The following is an 18382-nucleotide window of genomic DNA, read 5'->3' on the forward strand; positions in this document are numbered from 1 at the left end:
GAGGCGGGGAGGAAGAGCGCCGGAGGAAGGGGAGGGCAGGGGAGGGGGCGCCCTCCCGCACAGGAAGCCGCTGGGGAGGCCTTGGCAGGGGCCGCCCCCAGGCCGGTAATAACAACTTTGTTATTCGTGAGGTTCGCTTCTGCAGAGATGCGGGGATCCCTAGGCTAACTCCTTCAAGCTTTCATTTAAGCCTAGTAACCTTATAACGTGGGTATCATCATCCCCACTTTGCGGGTAAAGTAAACTGAGTCATGGAGAGACGGAATAACAACCAAAGTTTCAGGATTGGAACCCTGTCTAAGCCACTTCTCTACCTTACTACTTCCTCTGGGAGTGGAGAAGTTTCCGCAGCTCCCAGGCTCCCTTGGCCTCCCCAGTCCTTCCGATAACCTGCCCAGCACCCCTAGCCCCTCCTCCAGGGCTGGGTTTAAGTGTGTGCAGCTGGCCAAGCTCTGGTGCGGTCACCCTGTGTTAATGATTGTTGGGCCAGGCCGGGCAGGCGTGCAGATCCCAGGGCCCGGCCTCTAGTGCCTGGGAACTCCTGAGCTCCTGGACAGGAGCCCTGCAGAAAGGGCCTCCCCCGACCTGCCCGGGCGCTCACGTACTTGCCCACCTGGGCTCAGGGCTGCTGCCTGCAAGGGTTTGTGTGATCCGTGTGTGCAGCTGGCAGTCTTCCTTCTGGCCGGCAACACCCCTCCGCGTGGCTTCCCCTCCTGGTGCTGGAGCTGGGGTGAGGGGGAGGCCTTCTTGGCCAGAGCCTCAGAGAGGAGGAGGGAAGGACTGGGAGAGGAAATTGCAGACATAGCTGAAGGCTCTGCCTGAGGTCTGTGGGCTCGCGACCCCCTCCCTGGCCGGGCTGCAGACCCTCACCCTCACTCCCCCAGGCCTGAGAGTAGGTTCAAGTCGAGGGCAAATCTAGACCGGGGATAGGACCAAGACTGACTCCCACCTGTGTATCTCTGTGACTGTTTATGGTGTGCTTTGTGAGCAGTGCAGACGTGCTTCTTGCCCGAGACTGGGTAGTTGTCTATTTTTATGGAATACCGCTCCAGTGTGTGTAGGGGTAGGTACTCCTGTCTTAAATCTATACAGCTCCTTGTCAATAAATGTTAGCAGCAGGTGCCTAACCCTTCAGGAATGGGGATTTAGCAGTAAACAGTACGGACAGCTAACACTAAGTTGGAAAGACAAAACGATGCAGTGCAGGAAGGGATCTCAGGTGTCTGGGTTTGGACCTGGCTGGCTGGTAGAGGGAAGCAGGGCCAGATCCAGGTGGTATTGTGAGGGCAGCTCCTGTGTGGACGTGGACATGAGGGAAAGAGGAAGTTAGCCTCGCTCTGGGCATGAGTACATGAGGAAAGTCTACACCGGGAAGCAGGTTTGCAGGGAGTGACTTTTATTCTAGCTGTTTGGTTCATTATGTCCACTGGGTACCTGGGTAGAGGTGTCGGAGAGGCAAATGGAGCCCCTATTTCCAGCCTGGAAACTCGAGGCAGGTTTAGCACCCCAGGTGTGAATATGGGTGAATCCCCCGGGGCCAGGGAACTGGGAGAGACAGGTCTGAAGCCTGAGTTCCTGATAGGGAGGGAGGGTTACCTGGAGGAGTCTGCAGGGGGAGACCAGTGAGGGAGCAGCCGGAGCAGGGACAAGAATGGCACTGTTACCTTGGGCTGAGAGGTAAAGATGAGGACAGAATCCCAGCCCTGGCTTGGGCACTGCTGGTGAGTTCCCTTCTTCGGGGCGTTCGTGTGACTGACAGCGTGGTATGTTTATGTACTGCATTGCTGGGAGTGTGTTGATGTGCTTGTTGCTTATCCCCCACGAGTACTGGTGTGTGCTACAGCTGCACTTATGTAACTGCGCACATTGAGGCTTGTGTGCTCACTTACGTGACACATCACCTGTGCCCCGCGAGGGCCCTGCATCTGTGTGCAATGTGGAGTTTGGGATGTGTTTCTCTCCAGCTGTTTCTGTTCATCTCTGTGCTGTGTAGATCACTCCATCTAAACCTGCGGGCAAAGATGTGTCTAGGTCTGTGACCTGCGTGTGTGGAGCCGGTCAGGTGTGACTGAACCCTGGGGTAGCAGGAGGCCACGCTGGAGGGACAAGGTGAGGGGTGAGACGGTCCCTGCAGAGAGAGACACGAGTAGTGCCAGTGCTACCTCATCCAGGCGGGTAGGTGTGGTCCAAGCCAGGGCAGTGTGAGAAGCAATTCTGAAGAGTTAAGGGAAGGTGCCAGAAGCCACTGGCCTACGTGGTTGCCTGCACGGTCCCCCAACCTTTACGGCCACCTGCCTGTCTCTCCCAGCCTGCTTGCTCATCTGTTTGCCCAGCCACCAGCTTCAGTCAGGTGGCTCAGGTCTCTGTGTTCTGTCACCTGCCTATCTGGCTCACGTCCCAGCTGTTCACGTGCTGATCTCCCTACCTCCTCCCTGCCTGTCTGTCCAGGCCTTACCTGCTGCCTACCCGTTTGCCCTCTTGCTAGCTGCCTCTGCCTTCCTGTCTGCCTGGGAGGCTAGGGATTTGGCACTTTGGAAGGTGCAGAGTGCTTCTAAGAGAAATAAGAAAGTTATGTCCTGACAGCAGCTCAGGAGGCTGAGATCCAGAGGCTGTGAGATGGACCCCAGAGCAGCTGGTACATTGAGGAACCAGTGCAAAACCCCAGCAGGAGTCTGTTCCTGCCCCCTGCTCCCCGGCTGCAGTGAAGGTTGGCCCTGACTGCTCTGCATCCAACATGGGGCGGGTCTCACAGGGCTGGCCCTTCGATGGAAGAGAGAAGGGTGCATTGGCCTCCTAAGGCCTGCCAGCCTCTGTGTGCCCAATGCCTTAGCACCCAGGACAGCTGCTGGGAAGAGGGTCCCGGGAATGTTTGCTCAATAAAATATAATAGGAGCGGATGTTGAGTCCCCTCCTGGGGCCTGCCTGGCACTCCTTGTTAGTTTTTCTCATGACTCCCATTTGACAGAGGAAGAAAGTTAAGACTGAGTGGTCACATTGTATGTGTGGGCATATGGGTTTGAGTGGCAGGTCTTGGATTTGAACTTTGGAATCCGTGTTCTGATACTTTCCCACTGAACAGCTCCCATCGCGGTTCTTTACCCACCAGCGCCAGGCTGCCTTTCGTGACACTTTCTATTTTCATACTCCTGTAATAAAACTGATAGCTAATGTACCAGTCTTCATATCCAGTTAAGAAGTACAATAGTTCTCATCCTCTGATATGAAAGAAATCAAAGGTGTGGTAGAGCACACTCAGCATCCAGGAAGCTGAGGCAGGAGGATCACCATGAGTTTGAGGCCCGCTTGTGCTACATAGGGAGTTCAAGGCCAGCCTGAGCTACATAGCAAGACCCCGTCTCAAAAAGTCTAAATAAATAAAGGAAATGAAAGGAATGGCCACAGCTGTGAAGTGGTCCATTTCTGGGAAGGGGACTGTGTGTGCAGGCTGATGCTAGAGCCGTAAAGATGTGTGTGAATGAGGAGGTAAAGTTCTGGACAAAATAAAATAACACATTTTCTCCACCTTACCCGGTAGAATCCTGGAAAATTCAACATACACTGTATATCCCCAAAGCCTTTGTGTTTATATGTAAACTGGACTCAGATTCATAAACAAGCCTTTCACTGATGTACAGGATGTAAAATCTGTTTTGTGGGGTTGTCAGGATCTCTGGACCCCACCCTTTAATGCTAGCAGTGTCCCCCAGTCTTTGTGGGAGCCCCAGCTTCTGCAGTGGACACAAATGATTCCTGCTGTCATTCTTGGAGCTCACCATTTGGGGGAAGACATGATCCTCTCTAACTGCATGAATATGCATGTTAGCTTGTAAAGTGATGATGAAGGGTGAGTGAGGAAGGCGATCAGTCGGGGGAGGGAGCTAGGGAGCTGGGGAAGAGCCTTTTAAAAAGAGAGGCTGCCAGCCTGGTGGTACATGCCTATCATCTGAGCACTTGGGAGGCTGAGGCAGGAACGCTCCAAACTTGAGGCCAGCCTGGACCACACAGTGAGTTCAAGGAAAGCCTGAACTGTCAGAAAACCCAAAAAGGTGCACTATGTCATGTGATTCCCAGTCTATGGCAGAGGGGATGGGAGAACAGATCAGGGGCCAGAAGCAGGGCTTTGGGGCACCACAGTGAGGCTGAGCTGGGGAGTGGTGGGAAGCGAGGAGGCTGACTTGGCTTTGGAGCTGAACCTGGGCCCAGGACGCCACATGTCACTTCCTTCCCCACTTCTCATACACAGGTCAGAAGTGCACCTGGCCTCTGGTCATCTTACTTGAGCTTAGGCTACTGATCAGTGACCACACCCACTTTCTGGTACTGAAACAGTTCTGAGTGCCAAGTCCCCATCTGCCCTGTCTTACGTGTTAAATGAATATAAGCTTGACAAGTGCGGGCAACCAGGAGACATCTGTATCCTGAACAGATGCCGAACAGCGGAGAGAGGGGTGGGGCTGAGTGGGGACCAGGACCAGGGCAGCAACTGGCAAGGAGAGTGGCGGTGGTGGGCTGGGAGCAAGGGCCAAATGTCACAGGCAAAGCTGTAGACTGGGGGCTGCTGGGGTGGGTGTCGGCTGTGGGCGGCAGGCAGACCCAGGGACTGGGCTGGAGCCTGCGCTGCCCTCTGCATTTGGACACCTGCCTAGCTCTGCTTCTCTGAGCCTGGACCAGGGTGAGGCACCGTGGTGTGCTGGGGGAGGGGCCGGCCCACCTCTGGCTTCACTGCTCAGGAAATGCAATCTGCGGTCTAAATTTAGGAAACGGAAGGGAAGAAGGAAGGAACCCCTGGAAGGGGAGGGTGGGAGGTGGTGCAGGAAAAGGCCTGGCTTGCCCTCACCCTCTCCCGGTTCCCTGGACGGGCATGTGGGCACACAGGGCTTTGGCGGAGAGGACCAGTACTCCACCTGCAGGGCTCTGGCCTCTCTGGTCTGCACGGGGAGTGTAATGTGGGCACAGCTGCTCGGGAAGGACAGTGGGTCCGGGAGAACGCCGGCTCCTTCTGGGCACGCGCCCAGCCCATGACATGAGGCTGGGTGCCACCTGCTAGCTGCCGGTGAAGGTGCGCCCGGTGGCGAGACCTGCTGGCTTAGAGAGATGGGCAGGGCGAGGCCCACAATGGAGGCACAGAGGAGGTAAGAACAGCAGAGGCTTTGGACCACAGTGGCTCCAGACAAGGAAGTTTTATTGCTGACATGCAGGTGGAGTCCCCATGTAGTACAAAAATATGTCTTTATACAAACTTTTTTGTGACGTTTCCATTTTGTGTTTTTACAATAGGCCTTCTCTCAGTATGTGACACCAGTGAGGGCAGACAGCCTCCTCTCGTCTGCTCCAGAGATGCCATCAGACTCATGGGTCGCCTTTGGAGGAACCAGTCTGTCTGACAGGGCTGTGCAGACCCGAGGATATTGCTTTGAAAAGGAGGAGAAAGACCACATGGAAAACGGGCCCTAGGGTCCTGGGTGGGGGCTCCACCGAGGCAGGCCCTGGCCAGGCGTGAGCCTCACCGCACGACAGTCACAGGGCTGGGAGCCCGGGCCAGCCACACATCTCTGCTCCTTTAGGAGACTTTTATCAAATAAATATAGAAAAGAGACAGCACCATGCCCTGGCTCTCGGCAGCTGATGGCTGAGATAGAGGCAGAGCTGGGTGCTCCGGGAGTAAGTGGCGGGCTCCCACAGACCCACTGAGGCACGAGGCGCCCGAGTACTGGATTGGGACACGGGGAAGGGGCATGGGTGGCCCTGCTACTGCTGGCAAGAGGTGGCCCCATTTTTTTCCAGATGGGGAAACTGAGGCACAAGGAAGTTTGGGAACTTGCCCAATGTCACTCACAGTGAGTCAGCTTTTTAGGGGGACTGGAGGCAGCTCACACTCTGGGAATCACAGTGAGGAGCAAGGACAGGCAGGAGAGGCCTACAGATGCCTGGAAGGGACACTCGGCCTCTCAGAGGACACACGGTGGGTAGGTCTCCAGGGAAGGGTCTTTGCTTGACACTGGGCAGGGCAGGGCATTCTGGTGAGAACAGCATTTCTGGCAAGACTGGCATCCACTTCAAAATCATGGCTCAAAAGGGTAGCAGGGCTGTTCTCAAGCCAGGCAGGGTAGGATCTCAATCCCTAATTTCTGCCCCCAACACGCCCAGCCCCGTGAAGGTCCCCGGCCAACATGCACTGGGGAGAAAACACCACTTCTCCTCTGAGGCAAGGGCAGGCAGGGAGGTCCCCACTGTTTGTTCTGTGAATGTGCTGGGGCGCAGGAGCGAGGGTGCATTCGAGCAGGGCCACCTCCCAGGCCAGGCCTGCGCGGCTCGGCCACAGGCTCCGCCCACACTTGGGTCCGGTTACCTGGTTACCACAGGAAACATGGAGAAGGGAGCAAGGCTATCGCGCAGCACCTCAGAGGAGCTGAGACGAAGGGAAGAGCCGAGTCCACAAAGGCCTCCCATTCGGGCAGACGGGGCCCGGCGGACTGGGGCAGAGGGACTGGCGAGGGCGCCTCTGTGCCTGGGGCAAGTGGGGAAGCCAGGGTGGGACTGCGGACCCCGCCGTCCAGCGAGGTGCGGGCGGGGCATGGCCAAGAGCTGGGCCACCTAGAAAGGGGGAGAATGTGGTTTCGTAAAAAAATAAATATATTTGAATTCGGTATAAGATGAAGAGGAGGTTTTCCAAAGCTTGGACTGAGGGGCTGGGGTCAGAAGGGCAGCATGGACGGTGGGAGGGGCCGGGGAGGGCGGGCATTCATTTTGGGAGCCAGCAGCGAGCTGCACCTTCAGCTTATTTGGACTGTGGGGAGCAGCGGCCCCAGTGGCCGGCGGCCGGCGGCTGGGTCAGGGCCTGGGCGAGTGGGTGGCCCGTCCTCTCGTCACTCAGTCCAGAGACAGCATGGTTAGAGACAGAGGTAGATTAAAATGTCATGATTAAAAGCAGATTAGTTATCTACGCTTCTCAGATTAAAAAACCAAACAATCACGCAATCATTCCAAAAGGTAGCTCTGTGTACCTCTGCTGACCGCATGTGTGACCTGGGCTGTTCCTGTCCCTGTCCTGTCCCCACTGCAGCCTGGCAGAGTCCAGCACTACAGGACCCAGCCCCGACAGCCAGGCCGTGCGCTGGGGGCCCGAAGAGGTGGCGCTGGGGCTAGCTGCCCCTGGCTGAGGCCACTACTTCCGCAGATAGCGCTGTGCCAGAATGGCCGTGTCCAAGGAGGTCATGGGCTGCGCGTCGTGGCCCAGCCGTCGCACCGGAGGCACACTGCCGAACTGCCTCTTTGGCACCCAGCTCCGGGCCTCATGCACGGAGCTCTTCTCCTCGGCCAGCAGCAGCTGCTGCCGCATGTAGTTCTCGAACTCATACTGAGAGCACTCCTCTGTCACCTTCGCCTGCGAGGCCGACATGGAGACAAAGACAGGGCAGCAGAGACAGAGGTAGGGAGTGAGTGTCAGCAGCCTGCCGCCGAGGCCGCCCTTCCCGTGCCACATTTCGGGCACCAGCTAGCCAAGGGCTGAGCATGCGTCCCTGCAGGCCTCCATCCAACTGGCCCTCCCCTTGGCGGCGGCTGGGGCTGTCTCTGCAGAGGGTTCTGACTGCAGCACAGACCTCTGGTGTGACCAGGACCCCTCCCTTCCTAACCCTGACTTTGGGAGTGGTCACATTAGCGTCCTCACCGTGAGGGAGCCAATGCCTGCCAAGGAGCAAAAGAGCGTGGCCGGGTGCTTGAACCTGGGTGCTCCTGTTTCTTTATCTCAGCGCCAGACACGGAGCCCCAGCCTGAGTTCCCCGGGGCACAGGCAGAGGAAAACGTTAGTGGGAGGTCCTTCCCGGTGCTGCTATCAGGGAGGAAGGCAAGGCTCCAGAACCAGACTTGGGTTCAAGGCTCAGCTCCACTACCTCCAAGCCGTGTGATGCTGGGGGAAACCATTTTACTTCTCAGAACCTCGCATTTCTCCTTTATCAGATGGGGCTAACACAGGCCCCCAGGCCATAGGGAGGACTGAAAGAGATGAACCAGAGTTGGGCACTCCTGCTTGCAAATGAGGGTACTTGAGAGAAGCACAGCTCTAGGGAGGGTGGGAGATGCGGCCCGGCTGGAACTCTCTTCTCAGAGGCCGGAAGCTCTGCCGTGGCCCCTCCCGCTCCTATCTGCCCACTGCTTGTTCCAAGGCGGGCAGGAAGGGGACTCTTCCATCTCAGGCCCACCTTCCTCCCGGGGAACAGCGAGCCGTGCCCTCCAGGGGGCACCCTAAGATCACCCGCCACCTGCTGTCTAGCGCTGTCTCTGTTCTAGCACTTTCTCCGGAGTAGGGAACGAGGGGGAGAGAAAACAGGGATAAATGAATCATTTTTAAAATGAAAAGCAGGAAGGGTAAGAGAATCCAGTGAGTCAGAAGAGGGAGAAATGTGACGTGGGCGGGAAGAAGAAGCTGAGAGGGCCGGGGAGGACGTCCCCACTGTGGGAAGTGCCAGGATCTGGACTCCGCCTCCACCGCCCGCTGTGAGGTGGAGCTCGGTCTCCTTTCTCACTCCAAGGGTTCCGGAGGAAGGCCGAGGGTGCCTCGTGCCTGCAGTGAGCCGCCACCTGTGCCCTTCCTCCCCGCTCACCTCCTGGGAGCTGTCTGCGGTGCTCATCTGGTCGTCGATGTCAGGAACCACTTGTAAAGGCCCGCTCAGAGAGGACAGGGACTGCCTGCAGGGGAGGGGACAGGTCAGGCTGCCAGGTCCCCGCTGTTCCAGACCCGGCCGGAGTCAACCAGCTCCTACCTGACAACTGCTTCTCTGAGCCGTTCTGTTATCCAACAAAGGGGGAAAGCCCTCGGCCCCGTGGAGGTGGTGAGAACTCAGTGAGCAACGTCCACCCACACTCTGCCTGTACCCTCTGGACAGGTGACCGCCTGGCATAGCAGCAGATAGAATGCAGAGCGCTTAAGTCCCCAGCCTGGTGCACGCCCAGCACCAGCCCACTCACCATGATGCAATGATGGCACTGAGGGCTTCCAGGACGTCAGTGGCAGCCAGACGCTGCTGGGGGTCGAGGACCAGCAGTTTCCGGATGAGACACACGGTGTTCTCAGAGACCCGCCCATCCCTGCCCAGGGAGAGGAAGAAGGAGAGGGCTCAGCACAGTGGCATGGGCTGGACTCTGATCCAGGACTCCAGGGATGCTTGTGCTGTCTCCCCATCATGAGCCCAGAGGGTAGCCCGTCCTCTCCTGGGAGACAGGACTCACTCAGGAATGGTGTACTCAGCAGCCTTGATCTTCCGGAAGAGTTCCTGTGGGATGCTGTCGTAGAATGGGAACTGTCCATACAGCATGGTGAAGAGCACTACCCCCAGGGCCCACATGTCACTGGGCTTGCCTCGGTAGGGCCGGCCTGGAGGCAGAGGACACACCGCTCAGTGGGGAAGAACGGCCCTCGGACATCGGTACCAGGAGCCTGCAGCCCCCTCTCTGCTTCCGGGCACCATGAGGTGAGCGGCTCTGCTCTACCATTTCACCCTGATACTCAGCCTGGCCTCTGGCCCAAGAAATGGAGCCCAGTGACCAGGGTCTGGAACCTCTGAACTCGGAATCAAAATACATCTTTACTTCTGTAAGTGGTTATTCTCAGGTATTTTGTCCCAGCAAAAGAAAGCTGGCCATACACCAGGACAATCCTTTGAGCATCTTGATATACACGTCCTGAAATCCTGTCCCTGTCTCGTTCCATGCATGACTGTGACCAGCATGCCTCCCCGCTCCACTAGACCAAAGCTTTTGTACAGAGGGACAGAACTGGTTTGGCCCAGGGCCTGCTCACAGCAGCGCATGCACTGCTACAGAGCCTGCTGTGTGCAGCCAGGACCTGCTGTCTGGCACAGGCACACCGTACCACTGAGCACATCCGGGCTGATGTAGGCGGGGCTCCCCCTCTGGTCCTTCAGCAGGTCACCCTCGCTCACGAGATGCTTCCCGAGGCAGAAGTTGGTGATGGTTATCCGATGAGTTCTGGGGACCAGAGGGAGACAGAACAAACCTCGGTGTCTATAGGCAGCCACCAGGCCAGAGCCAGGTGTCCTGTTGGGCCAGTTCCCAAACCTGAACTGAAATAGCGGGGCCCAGACTCACCCAGGGAGCAAAGGAGTCGCACCTGCATACTCTGCTAGGACCTGCCAAGCTATGTGGTAGGAACGTGTGCCACTGTAACCTGCAGGCCTCCCTTGTACCGGCCTCCCTGACTGCATGTCAGGGGCACACCTCAGGACGCTCAGAGATTGCCCCTCAATGACCTCACCTGGTTTTCTAGGTTGGAAATGACCAAGAAATTCAGTTTGATTTTCTCATTCAGAAATCAAAAAAAGGGAGTCCAGGAGCGTGTTATCTTACAGTCTCCCACTGGGTCCAGGCAGTACCCTGACAGCAGGCCCTGAACCTCCGCTGCACAACTGAGTACCCGCTCCCATCCACTGAGCCCCATCTCCCTGCAGAGGACACGGAGAGCAGCCCTGAGTGTCCCTGGGGAGGGATCCCAGCTCACAGGGCCAGGAGCCTTGCTGGGAAAGCCAGGTCCTGCAGTACAGGGTCCATGTCCCCCAGTGGAGTATGGAAATACGCCATCTAGATAAAGACAGGGCCCCTGCTGACAGCACAGCCCATCCTTTCTGGGGCCCTTGGCTCTCTCCATGGAGTCCATGCCTTGGCAATGCCATCTAAATGGGCACAGCACAGGGCTGGGAGGAGCAAGCCTGTGTGTGTCATCTAACACTCCCCAAAACCCCTACTGTCTCGAGGCTAACAGGGAATGAGGGGAAAGCGGCAGCACAGTCGTCACAGTACTGCACAGAGCGACAACACACAAGCTCAGTCGCACTGATTTTCCAAAACCTGAGCCCCTGCCCTGGGAGGATGGCCTGGGAACCTTTCTGGGCAGCCCCAGGAGACTATACCCTCTAGAAACCGGTGGAACCAGGGCAGGGCACCATGGAACTTTTGGAGGCACCGAGGACTGAACCCAGGCTTTCACCCTGAAGCACATCCCTAATCCTCTTTCCTTTATTTTGAGACAAGGTCTCACTGAGTCATCAAGGTGTCCCGTGGTGCTGGGATTACAGTGACAGCACACATGGCAGGGGTCCACACGCTGGTGCAGATGTAGCATGGCAATGAGCTCACCTCTGGAGGACAAACACACCCGCTGGTCTGGGTCTTCCCTGGGCCGCTCTGGGTTCAGAGCTACTGGCCCAAGGCACCCCAGATTTCGTACCTCTTGGAGTCTGCGGAGGATAGTTCACTCCAGAAGGTGGGCACTGTGGGCTGTTGAGGGACAAGGGGCAGCTCTGCTATCTCTGGGTTCTACCAGAGCTTTGAGCAGTCGGCCCTCTCCCACTCTGCTCCATCAGAAAGCACTGGGTGCTGCAGTAGGACCCTGAGGAAGCTCAGCAGGAAGTGCTTCCAGGAAACAGAGCCCTGCCACTGAGGAGGCAGCAGTCCTGCCCCATGGGAGGGCAATGCTCCTTGGCAGGTGAGGCAGGGGTCTGATTGCTGGGGAGCACTGCTACCTAGCACGTGGTAGAGTCCCCAGAACAGACATCGTGCTGAGGATTCCAGCAATTCTGGAACCCCTGCAGGGCAACTGGGCACCCCTTGGTATTCTTTCCTCTCTTGGAAGCCACTAACTCACCCCAGGGGAGGACCCAAGTCCCCATGAATGAGCAGGCAGGCCCAGAGGTCAGTCACGCCAGAGTGGACTCCCTGGCAGGGCCGTGGCACGGGCAGGGGCACGCTTGCATTCTCCAGTGGGCCAGGCATAATTTGCTTTGGAGGAAGTGACCAGCCTGGAGCTCAGCTGATAGAGCTCTGAAGTCTACCCTTGGGTGGCATTTCTGTCCTCTCGCCAGTTCCTTCTGTCACTATCAGTTGAGTAGTTGGTAAGATAGTGGGTTTATGAGGGAGATTTTCTCATTGTCCCGTTTCAGATGGTGCAATTCAGGGACATAGGTGCAAATGGGCTTCACTTGCTTGAAGTCAGACAGCTGGCGAATGCTAAAGAGGATCCAAACCCAGGTCTGTCAGACCCTAGAGCCTGCACTCAGGACTGACAGCTGCCCAGATGTGTAGTGCCCAGCCCCTGACTGACTTTTCTCTCTGTTCCATCAAGGCTGACTCATCCCTGCCTTGTATTCCAGATCCTGCCTTGACCAGATGCCCCCCCTCTGAGAGTCATGAGGCAAGCTGCTTTGGGCTCTGATCCTTTCTGGGAAGTCCTGAAAGTAGACCAAAAGGAGTCCCCAGAAAGGACCCCCATATCATACCTGGTGTGGGAGGAATGGGCAGACCCCCTGCAAGAGGCCCCCTGGGGCCAAGTGTGGTGGCACACAGCCTGTAATCCCAGCCTCTGGGCAGGCTAAGGCAGGAGGATGGAAAACTTGAACTCCATCTGGTTAACTACACAAAATGCTGCCTTAAAAAAAAAAAAAAACCCCTTTAGGGGAGCACTAGCAAGGAAAGGCGCCTCCTATCTGAGTGCCCTGCCCCTGCGCCAGCTGGCTGAGCCTGGAAGCTGGGTGGGTGGGAGCAAGGGAAACTCTACAAGTGGCCTTGGGCTGCCTCTGATAGAAAAGCCTCTCTGGTTGTGGGGAGGGTTGTGTCAGACACACAGGGTGTGTGGCTGAAGGTGGATTTCCCCAGGAGCGGAATCCAAGAGGCTCCGGAGCAGCTATCCTGGGGAATTTTGCTGGCAGGACCTGGTGCAAACAAAGGCTTCTGTCCTCATGTTCCCAGCAGAAATGCAGATCTAGCTCTCGCGCAGGCCCCTCCCAGGCAAGGGGTCTCAGCAGGAGTCACGCACACATAAGAGGCCTGCTGCTCTGCTCTGAACCTCCCAAGTCGCAGCCCCGACTGGGATGACTGCTCAGGCCCCCAGTCTGGAAGGTTCCCACAAAGCCGCACTGTGTATTCTCTGGCCCTGGCTACAGCAGCCACAAATGCATCCTGTGGTCTAAGATTCAAGACACTGGGAGGAGAACAGCTCAGGGAAAGAGAAGGTGAGATTCAGATTGTGAGGGTCCTGGTCCGAGCTCTGTCACTTCCTTGCTGAGTGCCTCTCACCAAGCCTCCATCTCCTCCTCTGTGAAACAGGGAACATACTAACGCCTGACTCTCGGGACTGTGCTGGGATCCAGCAAAAGAAGACAGTTCACAGCAGACACTTAGCCAGCTGCCTGGCACACAGGGAAGCTGCTGTCACCTCTCACCCTCTGTGGGCTGGTATACCTGGCAAAGGCCGCCAATGGCAGGTCCCAGGAAAGACAAGACTGTGAAGCAGAGGGTGAGAAGGCTCCTGCAGCACAGATGAAGCTTCAACCCCACCCTGCTGCCAGGACTTTCCAGACCTCTGTGGTGGAAGCAAGAGGCAGGCAGGGTGGGGGTGCTGGGGGAGGAGCAGCTCCACTGCCCTGCCTGCCACAGAGGCGCCTGGAGTCTCTCCCACAGGAAGGACACGGTCAGCTCCCAGGCCTCCCGAAGACTGGCAACCCTTCTCTGGCCTCAGCTGCACCACCCAAGTTGGCTGGGTGGCACTTAGCTCCCTGGGAGTTCCAGACCCCCCGGCTGGCCCTGACAGGAGGGCAATGGCAGTGAGGGGCAGAGCAGGCCATGTGCGTCAGCAGGGTCTGCTCTGAGTCAGGCTTTGGCAGTGGTTCTCCAGGCTGCCAGTGTTCTTTTCTAGGAACTGTGCGATGACTTGCCTACCAAAGGGAGGAGGAAGGGAGCAGGAACCCACAGCCAACCTGAAATAACCCCAAAAGAGCACTTCAGATTCCAGCCCCTTCCACCCTAAGCAGGTGAACCTGTCCCTGCTGCTGCCTCACAAGCACAGCTCCCTGTGTCCCAGCTTGGCTTCCTGCCTCCTGGTCAGCTGAGGGCCTTACAGCCTGGGGGAGAGGAGACTCAGACTCTTGCAGGCTGACCCGACTGAGCAAGGGTGAGAGTGAGGCCGGGAGGGGATGAGTATGACAGGGACACGCAGGCAGCAATGTGGGGCTCTGCTCCCCACTCTCTGCGCCTTCGGAAGCATCTGAGTGCTTTCACTTGGACTTAAGTGAAAGGTGGCCAGAGCCTCCGCTTTCCCCAGGCACATTAAGGAGTGCGGCCAAGACAGGGTCTGAGAGAGGTGTCAGGGCCCTGTGGCCTGTGATACTCATGTTCACACAGCAGAACCAGCTGCTGCAGTCGTGCCGGGGTGCTCCAGACTAGGTGCCCAGAGAAGAGAGAACTGGTGTGGTGAGCAGGCAGGAGCCTCGATTGTGCGTTTCCATGGCAACCCTTGACAGCTGTATAGACCCCAGCTCTCTAGTCTGGCCTAGAGGGCATCGGCTCAGGTAAGACTCAGGTAAGACTCAAAAAGAACTGTCCTCTCTATCAACAGTGGGCCTGCAGTCCAGAGCAGGACAGTGACTGGCCCAAGGTGCCACAGAGGCCTGGGGCAGGCAGGACCCGAATGCCCTTCTGTAGGACAGATGCTCTCTAAAACTCAGGGCTGGGTACCATGCAACACACAGCAGCCTGCCCCTCCTGAGCGAAGAGAGCCTGTGGCCTGCTCTCTTGTCTCTGCAGCAAGGAGCCCCAAGCTCTGCTAGAGTAGGACGGGCAGAGCCCTACCGGGCAGTGGTACACCCTCTTATTTTTATCTCACCCCAGTATTTCCAGGAAGCTAGAATTACCTCTACGTTCTCACATGAAAATGTGAGCTCAGAGAATGAATGAATTCAATCAGTGCGTAAATAAACTACCAAATTCTCAATCTCCGAGATAAGAGGAAGTCCTGGGATGAGAGCCAAGTCTGACCCCCCACGTCCTGCTCCATCTTCCCCAACTCCTCACTCAGCCAGAACAGGCTCAAGCAGTCCTGGAATTTCCTGTTTCCTTCCCTCCAGACTAAGAGCACGACAGGGTCAGGTTCTCTCATCTCTTCACTTTCTCAGGCTGGCAAATCTTTACTCATCCTTCATAAACTGACTCGCTGACCCTGCATAAGCCTCCAGCCCTCTGCACAAATGTCCTTAATATATGGTATCTGGTGAATCATGATAATGCGTGCTTGTAATTCCAGCACTCTGGGAGGCTGTGGCAGCAGGGTCACAAGTTTGAGAGCCCAGCCTGGGTAACTTAGTGAATTAGTGAGAATTTGTCTCAAATTACATTAAAAAGGGGGGTTTAGCTCAGTGCCGAAGCCCTGGGTTCAATCCCTGCTATAGCAACAACCAACAGTACCATCACCACGTGTTACCTGCCTTCTGATCAGTACTTCATCAGACAGTGAGCATCACAGGGGCAGGCGCTGTGGCCCAGAGATGATCTCTGCAGCTGCACAACAAGGTGCAGCTGGAAGGAGGATGGAGACAGCTTAGCCTGGACCTGGTGCTCACCCCTCTCCCCAGAGGACCGGCTCCCTGAGCTTCTTTTCCTCTAACCATTGTGGCTCTCGCCACTTTGTAGGGATAGCATGCTGGCTCAGGGTCCCTCCTGGGTTAGGCTGAACACATCACGAAACAAATCACCCACCATGCCATCTCTGCTGCCTTCTGTAAGGCTTCAAATACACCTTGAGCTGAGTGAGGTCAGGGAGGGAAAAGAGCAGGTGTGGGGAGATACGGCCTCCCTAGCCCTGCACTTCTAGGATCCTAGTGGTCCAGAGAGGTCCCCTCTACCTGTCTATCCCGAACCCTTGTGTGGCTGGTGCCCCTTACCCCCGCCCTCCAAAGGAGCCGGCCTTCTCACAGGGTGGGGTGATGGCTCAGATGATTTGAGGCCTCTACCACTGGTTTCTCAAGGACAGTGTGGTGAGCTGCCCAGAACCCAAGACCCAGGCACTCCGCCCGCCGCTGTGTGCTGGCTTCTGACCACTCATAGCTGTGTCCCTCTTCAGGAAGTCTCCCTAGGGACAGCCACATCTGGGGACTAGGGGCTGGGCTGCGTGAGAGCCTAACTCCTCGCTTACACCTGGATGGGCACCCAGACCCAGTGCCCTTCAGGCAGAGCCCTGCTGCACCTTCACTGTAGTGCGACTTCCCCTTCAGCCCAGCTCCGCCCTGCTCCCTGAGCACTGCCTGACGAGCCTCCTGTGTGCTCCTCTCAGTCTGTTTCCTGAGGGACTCAACCCATGCAAGGCCTCATTCTGCTCACTCCTTCCCGGTTCCTCCATTTGTGTAGTCATCTACTGAGCACTCTCCGGGAGCCAGGCATGACAAATGGACGGGCCAGGGAAAGCATCCAAAGTCTTTCCAGCCCTCCCTTTCTGCAGCTCTAAACTCCCGATCAGCAAGCACCATCGTCTGTGTGGCAGGCACAGAAGCAGGCATCCCACCCATGGCCTGGATTCTGGGAGACTGGGCTATTTTGAGTCAGGGTCCGCATGGGGACTGCAGGGCCCTGGGTACTTGCAGCAAGCAACCTGTCCCCACTGCAAGGTAACATCATGGAAGGAGAAACGGAAACTTACCTTTTGTTGAGCACCATGTTCCCGAGCTTCAAGTCTCTGTGTACGATGTTTTTCTGAAAACCAACAGGCATATGGTGTGCGCTAGGAAAGTAAAAGGTGCACGGGGCTCACCCTGTAAACTGTGGGCTCTCCAGGTGTGTGGGAAAGCAGGCGAGAACCTCAGGCCTCACTAACCGAGGTCTGAATGAGCAGCTCTGCCCGAGTCAGGGCCCACCAGGTACCCTCCTCCTCCACTCCTTCTCTGGTTAGTGCAGCCGGGGGAAAGCAACCATTCTGGGGGGAAAAACCAAGCCCTGGCCAGGGACAGGGGTCAAAAATGAACAGTCTTAACTCTGTAACTAAGCGCTGCAGGCTGCCGACAGAAGCTGTGTGCCCCTGGGCTCCAGCCCCACAAAAACAGACGGGCTGCAGTGCCAGGCGGGCATCTTGCATTTGTCCGCAAACCGGAGGACTGCAGGTCCGCATCTGCACACACAAGTAATCACTGCGCAGGTTCTGTGGGCTGCCCGGCCAGCCTGTACCAGGAGCATGCAGTGCTGCGCCTCAGCTGGGACACCGTGTTCAGCCTCTTTCCTCTGGACATTCCCAGATGCAGAGCACCTCAGGGTGAGGGCAGAGGCATGGGGGCCTCACCTGGTGCAGGGCCTCCACCACGCGCACCACGTCATAGAAGATGACCACGGTCTCCCGCTCGCTGAGCCTCTTCTCTTTGATGACGTAGTGCTGCAGGTTGATCAGGTCGGCGGTCTTGTCGCTGAAGTCGTGTGCACAGAGGCAGTCCAGGACGAGGCAGATGCGCTTCTTCATCTTCTTAACCATTCGGCTGGATTCTGTGTCCTCAACCATTTCACAGGTGCGGTCCTGTGAGGCAAGCAGGCAGGCCAGGCCTTGGCTGTGAGCCAGAAGGCCAAGGGCAGGACCTTGGGAATCCCCTCTGTGGCTGTACGCTCAAACCAATGATGAGCCCAGAGTAGGGCTGCAAGTGTGGCTGGGGAGCCCAAAGGGGGTCCTCAGCATCACTCAGCTTTCCTCCAGCCAAGTACCAGCCCCAGGAGCTGAGTTCAGGCTTTGATCATAATGCAAAGGACTAGAGTCAGGACATTCAAAGGGCTGGACATTTAAAGCCAAGTGCAGAGGCGATGAAACTGGGGTCTGGGCACCCTCCCTTCGCAGCAGTCCCAGATTCTATTAATTTCCAGTGTGCCTTCCTCCCCTATCCAAGATGTGGGAGTTAGAGAGGCCAGTCCTGGAAGGCTCCAAGGGTCACACAATGTTCTGCGTGTCTAGGACAATGGTTTCCCTCCAGCCACAGTACTTCTGGGTAGTCAGACAGCTGTGGCTAAGAGTATGGCTCTGGCCTCAGAAACTGATTTTGGGGGCCATTTAGCTCAGTGGTTCTGGCACCTGCCTCGCAAGCACAAGGACCCGAGTTCAAATCCCGGTACCCCCCGAAAAAAAGAAACTAGTTTTGACCCCACTTCCACCTCTTAGTTGTGAGACCTGGGCAGTTCGCTGAAGATGCCGAGTCTCTAGCTCTCACCTGTAAAAGGAAGCTAGTGACGTGTCCTTCCCTGGCTGTGAAGAATGAAATGGACAACCATCCAGTATTTAGGGCCTGCTGCAGTCAGGGACCTGCACACGGGTACTGCTACTCACACTGTGGCTGCAAGGTCTCAATCTACTGTCCTTGCCACAGGTGTTCAAGTGAGACAAAAAGAGGCACAACCTGGAAACTTTTGCCCTACCAGCCTGAGGAGGCTCTTGGTGTTATCCTCAGTAGACTGACCACACTCTCTGGGGAACTTCAGAAAGGCCAAATCATCCCATTCCCCAGAGCCCCAGCCCAGTGTATGGGCTAAAAATACTATGCTAGAACTAATACCTTTTTTTTTTTTTTTTTTTTTT

At 56.7% G+C, this 18382-nt stretch overlaps 1 protein-coding gene across 5 annotated transcripts in view; it reads right to left on the reverse strand.

The window, feature by feature from the left end:
* Positions 1 to 5165: 5165 nt before the first annotated feature.
* Stk40 (serine/threonine kinase 40) overlaps positions 5166 to 18382 on the reverse strand; it is a 40494-nt gene continuing 27277 nt past the window's right edge. For 2 of the 5 annotated variants that reach the window (XM_010625811.3, XM_033767258.1), the window contains exons 5-11: positions 17111 to 17338; positions 16478 to 16530; positions 9872 to 9987; positions 9229 to 9373; positions 8968 to 9087; positions 8604 to 8688; positions 5166 to 7384 (exon numbers count right to left, since the gene is read on the reverse strand). In XM_010625811.3, coding sequence (XP_010624113.1) covers positions 7166 to 7384; positions 8604 to 8688; positions 8968 to 9087; positions 9229 to 9373; positions 9872 to 9987; positions 16478 to 16530; positions 17111 to 17338 — 966 coding nt within the window. In that variant the 3' untranslated portion in view covers positions 5166 to 7165. The other 3 variants (XM_010625809.3, XM_033767257.1, XR_780568.3) reach the window with 2 other exon arrangements.

Source organism: Fukomys damarensis, unplaced genomic scaffold, assembly GCF_012274545.1.
Source record: "Fukomys damarensis isolate Sample0158 unplaced genomic scaffold, DMR_v1.0_HiC HiC_scaffold_23, whole genome shotgun sequence".
NCBI classification, from domain to species: domain Eukaryota; kingdom Metazoa; phylum Chordata; class Mammalia; order Rodentia; family Bathyergidae; genus Fukomys; species Fukomys damarensis.